This window comes from Hypanus sabinus, chromosome 1 (genome assembly GCF_030144855.1).
Source record: "Hypanus sabinus isolate sHypSab1 chromosome 1, sHypSab1.hap1, whole genome shotgun sequence".
NCBI classification, from domain to species: domain Eukaryota; kingdom Metazoa; phylum Chordata; class Chondrichthyes; order Myliobatiformes; family Dasyatidae; genus Hypanus; species Hypanus sabinus.
The window spans coordinates 33693442-33713818 of NC_082706.1; the positions used below are offsets into that span (position 1 = coordinate 33693442).

The 20377-nt window shown below is 39.5% G+C and overlaps 1 protein-coding gene across 4 annotated transcripts in view; it reads left to right on the forward strand.

The window, feature by feature from the left end:
• Positions 1–20377, forward strand: part of nsd3 (nuclear receptor binding SET domain protein 3) — a 109238-nt gene that overhangs the window by 57285 nt on the left and 31576 nt on the right. For 3 of the 4 annotated variants that reach the window (XM_059966420.1, XM_059966401.1, XM_059966409.1), the window contains exons 10-15: positions 3477–3605; positions 5792–5918; positions 6561–6761; positions 8582–8761; positions 8977–9129; positions 11980–12136. In XM_059966420.1, the coding sequence (XP_059822403.1) occupies positions 3477–3605; positions 5792–5918; positions 6561–6761; positions 8582–8761; positions 8977–9129; positions 11980–12136 (947 nt within the window). The remainder of the gene's footprint in view (positions 1–3476; positions 3606–5791; positions 5919–6560; positions 6762–8581; positions 8762–8976; positions 9130–11979; positions 12137–20377) is intronic. The other variant, XM_059966430.1, reaches the window with a different exon arrangement.

The window sequence follows — 20377 nt, forward strand, 5'->3', positions numbered from 1 at the left end:
GTGAGTTTGAAACAGAGTTGTACACAACTGGTCCCTTTGTACCTACATACAACAATCCCATTTTACCCTAAATTGGGTTTGTTACCTGCTGTGCCTTGGCAATTCAATACTTATATAAATGGTTACAGGCAGTGGTTCCAGGCTCCTCAAGTGCCCTCTAAGCTTCCTTCCGTTTGCTTTCAACTTGTGCCCTCATGTCTTAGATGCCAATGGTAAAAGATTTTAACTGTCTACTCAATTTAGCCCTCTCGTAATTTTATAGACATCAATCAGCTCATCAGGTGGCCTCGGATATTCCAGGAATGACAAACCCAGCCTATTCAGTTCCTCTTTGTAAATGAAATGTTCCAATCTGAGCTGCATCCTGGTGAATCCCCTCTGAACCCCTCCTGTGAAATGACATCTTTCCTACAGTGCTGACCAGAACTGCATATAATACTCCAGTGTAAATGTGCTAGTAGCTTTTAAAATTGCATCCAGCTTTCCGATGTTAATTGCAGTACATATCACAGGGAGTTGTCGGGTGGTTTGAATTTAACGTGTCACCAGTGATTTTACTGGTTTAAGGAAATCCTTGGGTGTACAGTTATTTGTCAGAGATGCTCAGTATTTGGTGTCAAGGTGATATTGAAGGCTGCCTTTGCACACTGCAGTTAAGTTGTATTCACCGTGAGAGTTGATTTTAGTGGTTTGTTGTGCATTCTGTGGAGTAGTGGTGCAGTTATTTTGAGACATTGTGATAAAGAGCCTGGGGCTCAACAGGCTTTTAATGTTTAATTATTAAGATTGATTGCCTATGAAGGTAGCATGACCCAAGTACCTCCCTTATCCCCAGGTTGTTTTGCTTGGTTCTTGGCCATTTTCTAAATGCAATTTACCCTTGACCAAGATTATTAATCAGGTTGGATAAATGCAACGCAAAAGACACTGTTCCACTTACCCCCAACCCTTCCATGAAATCAACAAAGGCTACAGCAGTGGATAAAATACCAAGATGTATGTTCAGATTAAACCCATTAACTGGCATTTCATGAAAAATATTTTTTTAAAAAGCAGACCTTCATTGTTATGCTTTTCCAACTCCACTTGGTTCACTACCACAAGTAGTATGGTTTCAGCTGAGTCATAATCTGTTTCAACCCAGGCTGATGTTTGGTTATTGGAGCATGGCAAGATGCAACAATGTTGTGACTGTGTCTTTTGTTCTTTGGGGTAGGTGCGTGTGTGTGTTAAGTAAATATGCATATTATAGATGAGGTGCTGACAGTCGGATATGAAAGAATGGTTCATTGGTTTTAAGATTAGAGCCAGCAAACCCAAAACTTGTTTAGTGAATAAGTGGGGGAAGCATTGTCTGACAAAAATAGTTCCCTTGTGAGTTATAATTGAGCACTGATCATACATAATAGGCATGAAGAAAATCAAAATAATAGTGTATATCAGTGCCATTGAAAAGATGATGTTTTCATTCTAAAGTTGGAAAGTTGAATATTTGACTAAAATATTTACCAACAGAATATTGATTAAACTTACTCCTGTATCTATTCACATGCCACAACAATTTCATATGAGTTCTCATGCCCAAGTAGGTATGTAAATTTGAAAATTTGCGGTCAATTTTGTCACTATACAATTGGCAAGGTGAAAATGACATTTTGTTGTTTTGCTCTGTATAAAATTCAAACCCACAAAGGCAATTTTAGCTCTAATTATCCTTTAAATTGTCTGTGTGTGTGTGTTTAAATGCTCTCATAGAGTTGGAAATATCGCTGATTATTATTGTGGAATCTCATTCCTTTGAGGCTTAACTGGTATTAATTCCTTTTTTTAAAACATCTTTGCCCTTTATTTCACTCTTAACCCATTTATTTCCTAATTTCTCTTTCTAAACTTAATTTCACATTGAATTCCCTGTTATGGTTTACAGAATTTTCACTGTTTAATTCACAATCCCATACTGTGGGTGAGGTTTTTTATATTTAGAGATACAGCACGAGAACAGGCCCTCCCAGCCCAATAAGCTCGCTCACACTGCCCAATTACACCCATGTGACCAATTTGCCTGTCATCTGCACAAATTTAAGATGTGGGAGGAAACCCACACAGTCATGGTGAGAATCTATAAACTCCCCACATTCTAATGGCTGAATTGAACCCTTGCGATGTAATAGTGTTTAGCTAACTATACTCTACCATGCTGCTTTGATGTGTAATAGTTGCTGATTGGGAAGTAAACTTCCATCTGGCATGTTCAGCAGTTAACATTGTAGAGTATATTGGGAGGCTAAATTGGCACGTCCGAGTTTAAGAACGGTTGGATTGTGTTCATTGATTGGTTACAGTAACACAAGTGACTAACTTTCTTCTCCATCCACTCTTGAAAAATCAGCTTTAACTCCACCTTGTGGCAAGTATTTTATCTGATTGACAGTAATTTGCAAACAGAAACATGCTTGACAAGGAAATCTCAGCATGAATGTATAAAATGTTGATTCCACCTTGTAGGGTATCATGGCATGTTAAACTGGCACCAGTTGAATGTTTCCCTGTTGTCTGCAATGGTCTTATAAGCCGAGGTCAATACCAACAGAGTGGAATGACCTTCAGTAGTCTCTCCATTGAGGTTCTTGCTGTCCCAGTGTTTCTCAGACCCTTGTTCCATGGACCTCTATCTGTCTGGGCAGCAACTTGATTTTAAAAGGAAAAAGATAGATGAAATCAGAAGGTGGACTGTAGTTAAATTTCCCACATAGGGAAATATTGAAAATGACTTCTATTTAGCCAGTGGTTCATCATGGCAGGAGTACTGACTGGATCTGATTCTATTACTTTGCCCAAATATAATATTGGGGTTTGAATGCAGAATTAGAAATTGACAATGAGTAAAAGAATGGGGGGGGGGGGGAGGGAGGTTGCAGAGTGGATCATCTTCCATTATAACGACGAAGCCTGTTTTATGAGTCTCAGGAGTCATAGCAGGAAAGCTAATGAACAGGATTAGGCCCAATGCCAGTTCAGTGTGTGTGTGTGTGCGTTGAATATGTACCGATGTCCTTTATGAATCCATGCTTAGCATAACCAAATATTAGGCTTTCTGGTGAAATGGAGTGATTTAAATAGTCACCTGTGCTTTCAATTTTAGGAAAATCCTGTACCTGTTTGAGAATCCAGGGATATAGACTAGATACTTTTGCAATCAGTGTACATTTTCCTCTCATTTTCTTATGGGGTGCGGTTGAATGGAAACTAATCATTCCCATAGACAATTCCACCACCCATTAATCATTGTGTGTCAGTTACTTGGCATGTCATCCAAGGATTGCCCTGTCCTTAACTAAATGGATTCCAGTTGGGATAAATTATTAGTGGTCTAGAGCATTTGTCTTCCCCTCCCCAATTTTGGTCACTCTGCATTCTATTTCCGAGTATTGTGTTGACTAGGTGAGGTTTTTAACCACTCAGTATATGCATTGAAGGTTGGTTTGGAGAAGAGAGCGGACAGCCCAGTAGTTCCTCCTGACGCTGACGTCTCAGACGAAACATCAATGGATTCATGTGTATCCAGGCGTGGTACAGGATCGTCAAGAAAAGACAACATCTGTCAGGTGAGGATGAAAGATGAGGGTAATGAGGCTTTTGAGCCATAATTTTGGATTGCCTATACATAATAATCTTTATTGATTGGCTAATAGTAATGTGATTATATCTATAATATGCATACTCCCATTGACTGGAATTGCCTCACATTCAGTAACTTTGTTACAGAAATCTAGTATGCTCTGTGGAATTTGTTAGTTCCTTTGTGTGAAAATTAGTTTTCTGCCCATTCTAACACAAATCACTTAGTTGTGATTGAATCCTGGAGGCAGTGATCCTGTCTTGGAGTTATGCAGTGCAGAGACAGCCCACTCGTCCATACTGACTGACTGAGGTGTCTGTCTAAGCTGTCCAATTCAGCTGCAAGATAATCTTATTATAACCTTTTATCACCTGCTATTATGTGGCCTGAAGCAATTAAGGAAATAAAACTTCAAAAAAAAATTGTTTGTCATCTATATCAATGAACTGGGTAATAATGTGGTTAATTAGAGCATCACATTTATGGATGATACCAAAACTGAGTGTGCAGTGGACAGTGAAGAAATCTACCATAGTTTGCAACAGGATCTGGACCAGCTGGAAAAATGGCGGATGGAATTTAATACAGACAAGTGCAAGGTGTTGCACTTCGGTAGGACCAACCAAAGTAGGTTTTGCGTTGTGAATGGAAGGGCACTGAGGAAGTGTGGAAGAACAAAGGGTCTGGAAATACAGGTCCATAATTCATTGAAAGTGGCACCACAGTTTGGTGAACCATAAAGAAAGCTTTTGCTACATTGCCCTTCATAAATCAAAGTATTGAGTGCAGGAGAGGGGATGTTCTGTTGAAGTTGTATAAGACATTGGTGAGGCCTAATTTGGAACATTGTGTGCGGTTTTGGTCTACTACCTACAGGAAAGATGGAAGTAAGGTTGAAAGAGTACAGAGAAAATGTACAAGGATGTTACTGTGTCTGGAGGACCCGAGTTGTATGGAAAGATTGAAAAGGTTAGGCCTTTATTCCTTGGAACATTGAAGATTGGGAGGAGATTTGATAGAATTATACACAATTATGAAGGGTATAGACAGGGTAAATGCAAGGAGAGTTTTTCCACTGAGGTTGGGTGGGACTGTAACCAGAGGTCATGAGGGTGAAAGATGAAAAGTTTAAGGGGAACATGAGGAGGAACTTCATTCAGAGGGTCGTGAGGGTGTGGAACGAACTGCCAGCGCAAGTGATACATGCAAGCTCGATTCCAACTTTTAAGAGAAGTTTGGGTAGGTACATGGTTGGTGTGGGTACAGAGGGTTATGGTCCCTGTGCAGGTTGATGAGAGTAGACAGCTTAAATTGCTTGGCATGGACTAGATAGGCAGAAGGGCATGTTTCTTAACTTTACTTTTCTATGACTCTATGATGTAGAATATGGCAAGTTCTGGACCTCTTCTGTTCCATAGTGGGTGGGGGAATTGCCATCCACAAATGTTGTAGACTGCTTTGCCAAGCACCTATGTTCCATTTACAAGAAAAAGCAGAATCTCCTGGTGGCCACCCATTTTGATTCCACTTCCACTGTCATGTCGATCCATGGCTTTCACTGTTGCCGAGATGAGGTCACACTCAGGTTGGAGGAGCAACACCTTGTATTCTGTCTGGGTAGCCCCCAACCTGATGGCATTAACATCAATTTCTCAAACTTCCAATAATAGCCCTCACCATTCCCCTTTCTCATTTCCCTCTCTCACCTTATCTCTTTACCCATCACCCCCCCTCAGGTGCTCCTCCCCCTTCCCTTTCTTCCATGGCCTTCTATCCTCTCCTGTCAGATTTCTCCTTTCTCAAGCCTTTATCTCTTTCACCAATTGACTTCCCAACTCTTTACTTCACTCCTCCCCCTCCTGCCCCCTTCCCCAGTTTCAGCTATCACCTACTACCTGCATTTCTTCCTCCCCTCCCCACACCATTTTTTTTTACTGACTTTCCATAATTTTTCTCCAGTCCTGATAAAGGGTCTTGGCCCAAAACGTCAACTGTACTCTTTCCTATAGATGCTGCCTGGCGTACTGAGTTCCTCCAGCATTTTGTGTGTGACACTTGGATTTCCGGCATCTGCAGATTTTCTCTTGTTTATAAATGTCTTAAATTTTATTATATTTTGATAATTCAGGAAACTGGATTTAATGATTGTTTTGTGACCATCTGCTGTCTCAGATCTGTGAGAAACCTGGTGAGTCTCTGGTGCCCTGTGAAGGCGAGTGCTGTCGAGTCTTTCATTTAGAGTGTCTTGGACTAGCAGAGCTGCCCAACGGGAAGTTTACATGTATGGAATGTTCTACAGGTAATGGGGAATGTGATTTCATTATTTTCCTGTTCTTCATTAAACTTCGCAACTTTAAGTAATTTCATTTTAATCCTGTTCATCTTCCTGGTGATGGCTGAAGTGCAGTTATCACTAATGATACGGTCATTGTTTCATTAATAAAAAGAAGATAAAAATGAGCTTTTATTTTTGGTCCCATATGAATCGTAATATACATTGAAATGTGTTGTTTGTGACAGAAGTGCTGTGAGATAGATAGAACATGCCCATGACTTGCCTTAAGTGTATATTTTGGAATGTGGGAGGAAAAGCGTGGGGGGAACGTACACCTCCTTGCAGAAGGTGTGGGAATTGGACCCGATTGATGATTGCTGATGCTGTAAAGTGATTGTGTTAACTGCTGTGCTCCTGTGCTGGTAGTGAGGAATGATCATATATTGGTTTAATGAATAGCTTCTTCATAGCACTTCACTATTATTATTTACTCCACCCAGAGCTCAGTCAGAATGAAACTAGATACCTGTAACGTGACCACCTAGCAGTGTCCAGTATTATCACCATCTTGAGTTTCACTTGTTTTCAAAATGAATGTTGTGGCATGAAGACATTAGTCTGTAGTGAATGATATATTTCTCTATTTGTACACTGATCTTCATACAGGGAATCACACGTGCTTTTCTTGCAAGTTATCTGGAAAGGTTGTAAAAAGGTGTTCAGTGAATTCGTGTGGAAGATTTTATCATGAATCCTGTTTGCGGGGCTATTCTTCGGCCATGTTTGAAGGAAAAGGATTCAGATGTCCCCTCCACTGCTGTTTGGCATGCTTGGCAGATAACTGTGAAATAGCTAAAGCAACCAAAGGTGAGAAAATCAAGGTGATTTCATCTTGTAACAATCTGAGAGGAATTTTCAAGTCAAAAAGCCCAGAAATGAATCTTTTTTCCTACCAGGTCCATTCTGATTGTTCATTTATTCCAATCCAAGGGCACATTTTTTATGTCCTGCCCCTATTAGCCCTCCAAAAGTGCTTGTGCTTGCATGGAATAAGTTCTATTTATCATTGCTTTGCACAGTTTATCAACTGATTAATGTCGTCCTGTAGCCTCTTCACTTTCAATATCACCCATTATTCTTGATCTCTCATGCCAATTCAAGGATCAAATTACAACTGTAATTTTAAATTACTGTTGGAAGTTGTTTGGGATCTAAATTTGTCTGGTTAAATTTGCCTGACTTATTTAACAGTAGTTTTATTTTTTTGCTTCATCTCTTTTGCTTAAGTATTAGTTCAACATAGTACTGTGACATCAGTGGTTAGAACTATCAGCGGACTGATGTTCTGACTGCTGTATTTCATTCAGAGCAGCCGTACATTATTGGCAAGAAGCTTAATGATTTTATCATTATTGTTGGAAAGCATGAATTTGTATCATGAAATAGAGTGAATGTTAAAGATTGTGGCGGTCTGCTCTAACTGCTTGTTCTAAAGAGAGATATGCTTCCCTTAACTTGGGAAGCATGGTTTTGTTTTGATATTTACAATCTTGTGTTATAGAACATAACCCTTCAGCCCACAATGTCGTGCCAATCTTTTAATGTACTCCATGTTCAATCTAATCCTTCCCTCCTACGTTGTTTGTAACCTACCATTTTTCTTTCATTAACATTTAAGAGTCCCTGATGTATCAGCCAATATTTCTGCAGTATTTTAATATGCTGAGCTTCTGTGTAGTGGTTTTATGTACACAGTATGCTTATGACATTTGCTACACTCTGCATTGAGTTAGGTAGCGTTTCACCTCAACTAATTGTAGGGAGAAGTCACTCAAAATATACAGGGCAATTCTTTTTGAGTAGAGGAGAGAATTGTAAAGTGATTAGTGAGGAAATGGAACACTCACCCCTGTTATGGACTCGAGATTCTGGAAATCTCAATGTAAACAAAATGCTGGTAGGGTGATGTTGGGGATTTGTTGCTGTTCTTTCCTGCGAATGAGGGGGTCGGGGATTGTTACGTGTAGGGGGTTGTTGATTGTTATTGTGGCTGTTTTTTTGCTGTGGGCGGGGTGGGTGTGCGTATTTTAGGGTCTGCGCGTATTGTATTTTTTCTTTTTTTTTGTGCCCGTTAGGGAGAGTTATGTATTCTCTTTCATCAACATTCGTGGTCTTTTTGTATTTAGACAAATACAAAATCTGGAGTAGACAAATATCAGAGTTGCATTATACTTTGACAATAAAATGAACCAGCATCATGGAAGGAAATGAATAGTTAACATTTCGAGCCAAGACTTCATCAGAATGTTTACTCTCTACAGTGACCTATAATCATATTACTTCTGCCTATATCATTCCCTTGTAATTTCATGTTCCCTCATACTTCAGTCCCAGTTGATACTTTTCCTTATCTAAGCAAATTAACTTAAGAATTATTTCAAAGGTGGGAACCAAAAAACAAATAGTCCAATAAAATGTAGAGTTTCGTGGGTTCCTCTGAGTGACCTTAGGAAATCATTGAAGAAACTGACATTAGGTGTTAGTGAGCATTTCTGAAAAACTATTTCAAATTGAATTTTTCTAATAAGCAAGACGTGGGACTATGTATTTGGAAATTTAGTTTTTCTTGATACATTTTAAAAAGTCTTTGAAGATCAATTGATTTATTTTGATGCATCTGAAATCAGGTCGCATGATGCGCTGCTTACGATGTCCTGTGGCTTACCACGTGGGGGAGAGCTGTATTGCAGCTGGCAGCCTGGTCCTTTCATCCCATAGCATCATTTGCAACAACCATTCCAGTCTGAAGAAAAACAATCGGGCATCTCTCCAAGTAAATGTAAGCTGGTGCTTTATCTGTGCCAGAGGTAAGGCAATTTTTCTTTAGTTCTGAGGATAAAATAATAGATTAACTTTAAACAAAACATGTATTAATTAACTTCCTTCTTTAAAAAAAGATTACCTCCCTCTTTTTTTCTGGAAAAAAAACTTCAAGACTAAATTAATATTTTTCAGATTTTTTTCGGGGGGGGAATCATGGGTATTTTCATTGCAGCTCATGTTTTTTATCTGTTTTGTGTAGGGGTAATTAACCAAGACCAATCTGAAACCCTTATCAGTTCATATACATATAAGTCGCACTACCTACTGAGCGAGTCAAATCGTTCGACTGAGTTGTTGAAAAAACCTATGATTCCTCCCTCACCGTCAACTACAGTAAAGAAATGTGGGAAAGGTAATAAAAACCAGTTTATCTCTGGAACCATATGTGCTTGAATTTCTTAACCACCACCACACACCCCTCCAATCCCATCCACCATGCTTTTTCACCCCTTCCCCCACCCCGCATCTGCTAAACCTGTTGCTTTATTAAATCTCATGTGATCTTGTCATGAAAATGTGTGAATTGATTTTTTTCAATAATCTCAAATCAAAGCTCTGTTTAATAAGCAGAAATAATAATAAAAAAAAGTCATCCTGGGCTTGAAGTAATTGCAAGGTCAATCTAATCTTTAATTAGATATCTTAAACTGTTGATGCTCATTAGATATCCCATTCTGGACAATAACAAATACTGAATATCCAATGAGAAAACCACCTGCCTTTAATCTTTAATGTTTCACCCACATTCCTCTAGACCCCACAATTTATAACTTCAAACTATGCTTTCATTCCTCATGAAACAACTCCTTCAACTGTATTAATCTAGTGAGCCTTCATTAAAGGGTAGTCTGATCCAAGCTAGCTAATCTAGTACGGAATGGGTGCAGGAAAAATGCAATTGCTCTTTGAACTTTTTAGTTGGAGTTAAGGAAGAATTGGCCTTATTTTTTTGGTCCTTTTAATGCTTCCTGCTAGAAATTGTGATATGCCTGATAATGCTTGGATCTGTCTTGACTGTCCCATCCATTCTATTGAGCAGTTTCGTAATCCTGAATAGCATCCTGATAGACTGATGCTGTCTGATTCTGCTTCATGAAAACCCATTTTCTAATGGTGAGGATAAGAAGCATATGATCTGGATTGAGCGTTTTAACATTTAAAGCTTTTAGACCCATGTGTACTTAGCAGGATTGATCTGTAATTTATTTTTTCCTTTCACTCCTGAGTCTCTACATACCTAAACACAAAACATTAGGCTCAGTTAACTTTATTAAAACCCGAACATCCCGAGTTGGTTCTGATAACCCTGCAGGCAGCTCCTTTTTAAAATGAATTTATTTGGTCTTGCTGTGAAGTTGAAAGATTGAAGACACGAACAGAAAACAGATCTCTGGAAGAACTCAGTAGATCAAGCAGTATCATGACCTGATGCAAGACCTCAAACCAAAAAGTTGATGTACTTGTTTTGCCTCCATAGATAATGCTGGACCTGCTTGCTTCTTATAATGTTCTGTTTTTTATTTAACCAGGTTTTGCAATCTCAAGTTATATTTCGCTATGTACCTGTTCAACCCAATTACATTTTGGTGCAGATGACTTGTGATTATTTTGAGCCCGACTTGCTTAGCATGAATGGGGTTTTGCAGACATGCTGCCTTTAAAGGTCAGCGATGTTAACCTGCTTATTGTTTTAATCAAGTTTCTGCTTTACTCCTCCTATCCTTCCAGCTAACTGAAAATAGTGCATTTGTGCTTTCATGTATTAGATGGACAAGTTGGGTTGTTGGCAAATATTTTGTAGAATCATTGAAGAGAAAACTTTCTTGCTGTTGAGGCTCCCCTTTTAAAACAAAAGAGATACTTGGGGCAGAAATTTGTCTTGGCCGATAAGGCAAAGTATGTGACAGTCAAAAGTCAATTCCTACCCCCTTTCCCTTCTCTCCATCAGCTGAGAGTTGTTCTGGCATAAATGCATGTGACTTGATATAAACATCGAAAGCCCAGAAAGATGTTTTTGTTTTTCTTCTCCAAGGAAGGAGGAGTTCCCAGAAATGAAAATTCTTGAGCATGCTTTATGTAGCCATTGCAGTATTTGTTAATCCATTGTGCTCTCATTCATTTCCACTTGCTCTCATCTCCACATACTCTTTTTTTTGTGGGGGAGGGGAAAGAGATTGCATCCCTGGAACAGTTTTTCCAGCGACGGTTGTGTTTATACTAAAAGTATGTGCATTTCTGCAGGACAAGCTGGCCCTGGTCATCATCATCTTAATTATTCTCTGGGAACCATCAATTGATGTGGTCTGGTCAGCGCTGATCTCATTGATGCTGTTTATGTATTTTGCATTTTTGAGATCCACAGCAGTATTTGGGAGTTTTTGTTATTGGCCATTTTGAAATCCAGGAAAAATAACAGTGATTTATTTTTTTAAATTCCTTTTTGCTAAATGTTTCCTTAGAATTTCTCCTGTGCTTAGTTGTATATCTGGATCAGGTTAGGTAAGGAACATTTGTCATTTCAGCAGTTACCAAAACTTTACAGTGATAAGTTCTTCAGCCATATAGCTTCAGTTGAGAACTGAATGAGAAACTTGCTGTTTGGGGATCAAAAGTGACCACTATTGCTGGTACTCTGAACTGTAACTGATGCACAAAGCACTGTTTCTTCACCAGAGTGAGTTTGATTCTCGCAGGCTAATAAAAACAGATTTCATCACCAGGTTAGCATTTATATATCTTACACAGAAAAGTAACTGGCAATAGTTGCTTTAAATTATTATTTTAAATAAGTCAATGTTGTTAGAAGTAACAGGGCTAATTTTCATATGTGTTCAATTTCAATTTGTGATCCTAATTTTCTATCACAAGTTGTGCTTAATTGAGTTAAAAACTTTGTACCTTTTGTTCCTCATCTTGTTCTGAAATGAAGGATTGTATTTCACTGTGATTTCAAACTGGATGAAAAGGTGGTTCTCACAAGACTTTGCTTCAATAACATGCATGGAGCCTTTAGAGTTCCAGTTTGGGATCTTTTTTATAAATCAATCCAATTCTTTTTAAGACCAAGTTTTATAAGAGCAATCACTGGTGACTCTTGCAGTGCAGCTTATAACTGGAAAACAACGAGCACCACTAGAAGCTGCATAATGCAAAAATTGTGCAATTTTACACAATAACTAAACAAAATTCTTTGTGCATCAAGGTGGCCGCCTATTATGCTGTGAATCCTGTCCAGCTTCTTTCCATCCTGAATGCCTGAATATTGAGATGCCAGAAGGAAACTGGTATTGCAACGATTGTAAAGCTGGCAAGAAATCACGGTATAAAGAAATAGTCTGGGTCAAGCTGGGCATCTACAGGTAAGTTTATATCATAAGTCTTTAATAACTCATGTTGTAAAGGAGGACGTGGCATTGGGCCAGAAGGTGTTTTGCAATAGTTAAAGCAGCTGTTGGGCTGAAATTTGATTAGAGAGTATAAATTTAATGGACTGAAATCAGAGAAAGTGACACTTGTTCAATAGTTTGCCATCTGTGACGGAGTTGCAGTTTCATTTCAGGGTTGATAATTGAATTGGAAAAAGCAACATAGCTAATTAAAGTCAATTAGGAAAAGAAGGATGTTCTGGATTAAATTTTTTTTTGGTGTATGCGTGAGTTTAGGTTGCATATTGAATTTTAGATGACAGAAATAGATCACATTGAACAAACTAAAATTCTGAAAAGTTTATGGAGAGTCCAAGAAAGTGTTTAAAAGTATAGGTTCATGGATAGTCTTATCTGCCACAGAAAAAGGCTATTCAGCCCATTATATCCACGATAGAAGAATTATCCATTTTGTCCTCACTGTCCAACTCTTGATTCCCAGTGGTAATAGTACTTCAGTTCTACATCTAAGTTTTTCATCCTGTTACCCTAGCATGCAATAGGTTTCAATTCCCTGTTGTCCTTGTTGTGGGGAGGGGGCTGGTTAATCTTTCAATTCATTACCTTGTGCTCATCTAAAGTGAATTCCGTTTGATTGATCAGTCCTGTATTCTTAAGCTTTTTTCTCACTGGCTAATTTTTTTCCTGTATCTATATTTCAAACTTACAGATGATAAAATTAATTGATGAAAACAATTAAGAGCTTATATTGAACTCTCGTAATACTAATATCTGCAATTTTTTGTTTTTAAATTTAGATTACACCTTTTTGGCAGGAAAAAATGCTTTAAATAATTTTTAATATTGAAAGCTTCCATTGAAAGATTCCTGACCCAAAATTTCAACCATTTCTCCATCCGTTGATGCTGCCTGACTGGTTGTATTTTCTGTTTAAGTTTGTTTTCAGCATTCAGTTTGTCTTAGTTCAAAGGTCAAATTTACTGTCACTGGATTGTATACTATATACATCCTGAAATGCTTTTTTTTCGCAGACATCCATGAAAACAGAGAAGTGCCCCAAAGAATAAACGACAGTTAAGCTCAAGAACCCCAAAGTCACCCCAGCTCCCCTCCCTCCCACGCGTAAGCGGCAGCGAGCAACAAATCCCCCCCCACCAGCAAAAAAAAGACACAGACTTGCAGTTACCCCAAAGGCATTGCACTTCACCCAGCATTCTATATACCACATGTTTTTTCTCTCTCTCCCTAATAAGGGAGAAGGAGGTGTCTCCATTTTCCCAGTGAGCGGAGAGACATAATAAACAACTCACTGGTTTACGATGTTTAAAGTCCATTCTATGTGGCTTTTTTCAAGCTCTGTGCCTGAAGATCGCAAAGATCCTGGGTCTTCAGGCACACAGCAATAGATTTTCCGACTCCCCTGCCGTGACACCAACTCTAGATCTCCAGAGCCCCGAGATCTTAAGCTTCCAAATCCAAGCCGGACTTTCAGGCCAAACCCTTGACATGCCGAACAACAGCCAGTACTGAAACCCTGAGAACGGGTCCCATTTCCGCAAAAAACTGAAGTCCATGTATAACTCCAGATCAAGGTTTTCAAAAGAATCCTGAAAGGGAAAAATAAAGATATTAAAGATGGAAATATGGCTGTTTCCGAAGATGCAATCAAAAGAGTCTCCATTTAGCGCCGTCTTAACTTTGCTTTGCCTCTGCCTCCACCTTCCTGTAATGTAACTCAGTTTCAGAAATGAATTCCAAATGTTTTACAAAATTGTTGATGTATGTTTTTGGACCAAAAAAAAGTTGATGGAATTGTTGAATATTGTGGTTTTAAAAAAAATGTTAAGACTGTATTTTAAATGTCAGTTGGTAGAAGGTCCCAAGGCCTATAATCATGAGTTACATTTGCAGTTTTTGTGGAACTATACTGGTGCTGTTGGATAAAATCTTTGTTAGTGGAAGCTTGCAATGGCTAGAAAGTAAAACTACACCAATTAAGGAAAAAGTTCGCAATTATTTTAATCGAAGGAAATATTAGTATGTGGGAAAAGGATCATGAATTGAAATTAGTGTCTTAATTGCTCAATGAAGGTGCTGTCACATAAGTTCCTATGCTACTAGCTTTGGGGATGTGTGTGAGAGAGAAAGAGAGAAAGAGCACCTTTCAGCTTTATCATTAATCAGTATTAAATCAATGATACAGTACCCTGAAATAGGGTGCACAGTGCGTCACTAATGGTACTGAAGAGTAAGTACTGAGTCAAAATGGGTGAAATTACAAGAAGTGGTAAAAAATTTGGTTAGTGTTGAGTATTAAGCAAAGAAGATGGAAGAGCATTACATTTTGTGCAAAGGTCTTGTAAAGGCATTTGAAACCATGAGAATGGCAGCACACAAGGTCAGAGCAGAAGTTAATTCAGGGCCGGGGGGTTGTTTCCTGTTCCTTTGACCTTTTGCATTAATAGTTGACCATTCTGTCTCCCTCTCCAGTTCCTCCAACAGCTGGATCAGAACTGATGTGAATTTTTTTTTTGTTGCAGCAGTGCATTGCAGGGCATAAAAAAATATATTGTTAAGTTCCAAAAAATAGTTCAAAGGAGGAATAGTAAGGTAGTGTTCATGCATTTATGGGCTATTCAGTAATCTGATGCTGGAGGGGAAGAAGCTATTTCTAAAACATTGACTGTGGGTAGTCAGGCTCCTGTACCTCCCAGATGTAATGAGAAGAGAGCATATCCCAGATGGTGAGGTTCCTTAGTGATGGATGCCACCTCTTTGAGGGACTGCCCCTTAAAGAGGTCCTCAGTAGTGGGGTTGGTTGTGCCTATAACAGAGCTGGCTTCGTCTGCAACCCTCTGCAGCCTTTTTCAATCCTGTGCACTGGTGATGTAACCAGTCGGAATGTTCCATCTGTAGAAATTTGCTGGAGTCTTTGTTAACATACCAAACTCTGAATGAAGTACAACTATTGTGGTGTCTCCTTCATGATTCCATCAATGTGCTGGGCCCAAGATTGGTCCTCTGAGGTGCTGACGTTAAGGAACTTGAATTGCATGCTCTTTCCACTGTTGACCCCTCAGTGAGGACTGGTGTGTGTTCTCCTGACTTTCCCTTCCTGAAGTCCACAATCAATTCTTTGTCTTGGTGACGTTAAGTGCAAGATTGTTATTGCAATAACACTCAACTAGCTGATCTGTCTCACCCTTGTTCACCTCCTAGTTGCCATCTGTGATTCTGGCAACAACAGTATTATCATTGATGAAATTGGTGAACTTATTTGAGCTGTGTTTAACTACGCAGTCATGAGTGTAGAGAAAGTAGAACAGTGAGCTAGCAAAGCATGCATCCTTGAGGTATACCAGTGTTGATTATCAGCGAGGAGGAGACGTTAATACCAATCCTCCCTCTAGATGAAGTTAAGGGTCCAGTTGCAGAGAGGCACAGAGGCTCTGGTTCTGAAGTTTATTGATTAGCAGTGAGGGTATGATGGTGTTAAATGCCAAGCTCTAATCAATAAACAGTAGCATGCCATATGAAACGGTTCTTTCCATGAATCATTCACTCTCTTTCCCTAGTGCCAGGATTACTCACGAAAAGCTCACTTTCAACAACTCTTAGTAAACCTTTTCCATTGTTTTTATTGGCATTCTGTCAGAAACCTTGAAGTAGGTTTAAGATCTGAGGGGTGCGACAGCACGATCGCTGACTGTAGAGGCCAATTCTGGATCTGGAGTAGCAGGGAAACGGGTGCTTGGGTAGTAGGATCCTTCCTGCATCTCCTCTTCTCCTCAGCAGTCTCACTATTAATCAGGGGCGTTATCACAGCTGCACTCAGAGGTGATGTAATGGAGGGCTCACCCACTGAGGCTACGTCCACACTAGACTGGATAAATCCATGACCAAACTTTTTTCTCTTTGTTTTTACCCTCCATCCATACTAAAATGCTGTTTTTGTCCCCCGAAAATGGAGATTTTCAGAAACGCGGTCCAGAGTGTGTAATTTTGAAAACGCTGGATTGGCCAGAACAGTGTGGACAGGATAACTGGAGAAATCTAAAAACACTGTCATGACGTGCCAGAACAGATGGTGACGGCAGCACGCCATTTCATTGTTTTCTTGAACACAAACTAACAATTTCAGTACGGACGGCAATGAGACTGAAGCCAGAAGAGTTAGAAATGTACTCACCAAATACTTTGACCCATAACTTACTGAATAAATAAGTATACTGTACTCACTTTGCTCTGTTTTCTGTCCTTGCTCATATGAAGGTGGTTTACCTATTTATGCAAGTACTTCTCTGACAGTAGATGTGTAACAGCCTAATGTAACATTGTATGGAAATACAAGATAACACTGATGCAGACATGTTTTATACATTTAACAAGGGGCTTTATTAATGCAACAGAGTTCATCAGTTTTTCAGTGTTTGTTGTCAGCGGGTTCACTGTCCGTGAACTCCCTGTCGGTTGCCTCCATACACTACAGTATTTGTTTTTTTTTACTTTTAAGTCCTCCTGCGCGAGAGCCAACAGCTGTCTGTTGTTTAAGCTTTTCTAGTCTGTAACTGAACAAATGCACACCGAGTCTTTCACGGTGAGATTCGACACCAAACATGCCGTTTGTTCTCAGTAGATGTGTCCTGCGCGTGTGCAATAGTAGGAGAATCGCCGAAATATCTGTTTTAATGTGGACAGAGATATTTTTTAAAATGCCTAGTGTGGACTCCTATCATTTTTACGTGAATCATGCATTTTCAAAATTATCTGGCCTAGTGTGGACGTAGCCTGAGTTTATATGAGTAGAACTAAAATACAGAAGGGGTCCAGTCACTCTGGGATTGCAGTAAAAATAATAGGTTTGTTGTCATGGGGGACTTCAACTTCCCTAATTTCAACTGGGACCTTCTTAGTGCAAGAGGTTCAGATGGGGCAAAATTTGATAGGTGCATCCAGGAAGGTTTCTTGAATCAAGATGGAGATGGTCCAACAAAAGGAGGGGCTGTAGTGGACCTGGTGCTGGTTAATAAGCCTGGCCAAGTGACCGACCTTTCAGTAGGTGAGCAGTTAGGGAACAGTGACCACAACTCCTTCAGTTTTAAGATAGTGAAAGATAAAGATAGGTGTGGACCTTGTGGGGAAGTATTAAATTGGAGCAGGGGAAAATTATGTGAGCATTAGGCAGGAGCTAGGGAGAATTAATTAGGAACAGTTGTTTTTGGGCAAGTTACATCTGACGTGTGGAAAATGTTTAAATACCAACTGCACAGAGTACAGGACTGGTATATTCCAGTCAGAAGGAATGATAAAGATGGCAAGATAAGTGAACCTTGGATGTTGAGAGAGGTAATTAGTTAAGAAAGAAAGGGAACATATGTAAAGCTTAGGAAGCTAGAATCAAACAGAGCCCTTGAGGATTATAAAGAAGCAAAAAACAACTCCAGAGAATTAGGGAAGTCCAAGTAGGATTGAAGAGAATCCCAGGGTATTCTGTACAGTATATCAAGAGCAAGAGGATAACTAGAGAGGGCAAGGCCACTGTGACAGAGGAGTCTTCACTGGCCTTGGGTGGCATTGGAATAATTTCACAGCCTTGAATTAACATTCTCTTCCCTTTTTACATCCAAATAACCATTTGGTACTATATCTTGTCGGACAGTGTCGGGGATGCACACCCACAACATCGAAAGCAGCTTCCATGAACATATACACGCATGAACATATACATTCACATCATGTATATGTAGTTGCCATAATACACCATTAACACACACATACAGGGAATAACAGTTAGTGCATAAATGTTTATTTGTTTTACACTTACATTATTTGTCAAATGCTCTGTTGGTCTGTTTGTTCATTTGTTTGTGATTTTGCGGTTCCGGGTACATCTTGGCAAAACTGAGGTGCTGCTTCCGAGCTGGTATTATTCATGCTGGAGTGAAACTACACATGTGCAGTGAACAGAAGGAACATACCAAGGAGTTGGGATGGGGGAAGAATTAATAATTAAAATGTATGAAAGATGATAAATAAATACAAAAGACATTATGTGATGATTTAGAATATATTTAGAAATTGATTTATACATATGTAGTAGATAATTTTCTTGTGTACTAATTGCCTTTTGTCAATGTATATGCAAGTGAGTGGGTCTAAAAGTACAAAATGTGCCTCAGTGCATTCCCCAGGGATGATTGGAAACGGATGCTAATTGTGGTAGGTGCTTGTGAGCTAATTTGAGGAAGGTGTAAGTATTGATACTGATCTGTATAAATACTATATTGTTTATCTGTAAGTATATAATGTTATATTGCTCCTCACTTACATATGTTTTTCATACTTTGGGACTTTGTGTGAAAAATTGGGAGTACTAAACACATGCACCTGCTATTGCGGCTGGGAAGTTACTGGAGAGAATTTAGAGGGATAGGATTTATGGACATTTAGAAAACCATGGCCAAATTAAAGAGAGCTAGCATGGCTTTGTACAGGAGCAAGTCATGTCTTACTAATTTGAGTTTTTTTGATGAATGGTATAATGAAGGTAGAGCTGTCTACATTGATTTTAGTAAGGCATTGACAAGGTCCCTCATATGAGGCTCATCCAGAAGATTAAGATGTACATGGCCTATGGTGAATTGGTTGTTTGGATTCAGAGATGGCTTGCCTATAGAGGACAAAGTGCGGTTGTGGAAGGGACAACTGTGATTAGTGGTGACCTGTAGGGATTTGTACTGGGACCGCTGCTGTTTGTGGTGTATATGAAAGACCTGGATGAAAATGCCGGTGGGTGGGTTGGTAAGCTTGCAGATGAGTCAAAGATTGGTATAGAAGACTGGCAAAGAATACAGTGGGACATAGATCAGTTGCAGATATGAGCAAAGAAATGGCAGATGGAGTTTAATCCATCCAAATGTGATGTGTTGCACAGTGGTAGTTCAAATGGAAAGAGACAGTACACTGATAAAGGCATGGTATTGTAACTTCATTGGACAGGTGATTAGGAAAGAGGAGTTAGAATGCACGGTAATTATGAGAAAGATTGAAGGGAAGAAAGCAAGAGGAAGGCAAAGACAAATGATGATGGAGACAGCAGCCAGAGAACTGGAAATGAATACCAATAACCTGAAACAGGAGTGTGTGGGCCATGGCAGTCAAAGCTCAAACTGGGCATGGCACCCACTGATGATGATTGTTGATGAGCAAGCGGAACTTGAGGTCCAAGTTCATAGCACCTGAAAGTGGCTAAGCAGCTGATAGGATAGTTAAGAAAGCAAATGGCATGTTTGCCTCTATTAGTAAAAGCATTAAGTTCAAAATTCAGGAAATTATATTGCAGCTTTATAAAACTAATTAAGCCACATCTGGAGTATTACATACAGTTCTGGGTGCCCTATTATAAGAAGGATGTTGAGCCTTTGGAGAGGGTGCAAAAGATGCTGCCTGGATTGAGGGCAAGCATAGATAGAATAGATGACAGTATCTTTTCCCAGGGTTTGAAATATCTAATACCTGAGGGCATGCATTTCAGGTGAGAAACTTAGTAAGTTCAAAGGAGATGTAAGGGACAAGTTTTATTGTACAGAGTGGTGGGTGCCTGGAATGCACTGGCTGGGGTGGTGGTGGAGGCAGATAAATTAGAATGTTTAAGATACGTTTAGATAGGCACGTGAATGTGAGGGAAGATGAAGGATATGGACATGGCATAGGCAAAAGAAATTAGTTTAGTTGGCAACACACACAAAATGCTGGTGGAACACAGCAGGCCAATCAGCATCTATAAGGAGAAGCACTGTCGACGTTTCAGGCTGAGACCCTTCGTCAGGACTAACTGAAAGGAAAGATTGTAAGAGATTTGAAAGTAGTGGGGGGAGGGGGAAATGCGAAATGATAGAAGAAGACCGGAGGGGGTGGGATGAAGCTAAGAGCTGGAAAGGTGATTGGCAAAAGTGATACAGAGCTGGAGAAGGGAAAGGATCATGGGACTGGAGGCCTTGGGAGAAGGGGGGGTTGGGGGAAGTACCAGAGGGAGATGGAGAACAGGCAGAGTGATGGGCAGAGAGAGAAAAAAAACAAACAACTAAATATATCAGGGATGGGGTAAGAAGGGGAGGAGGGGCATTAACGGAAGTTAGAGAAGTCAGTGTTCATGCCATCAGGTTGGAGGCTACCCAGCCGGTATATAAGGTGTTTTTCCTCCAACCTGAGTTT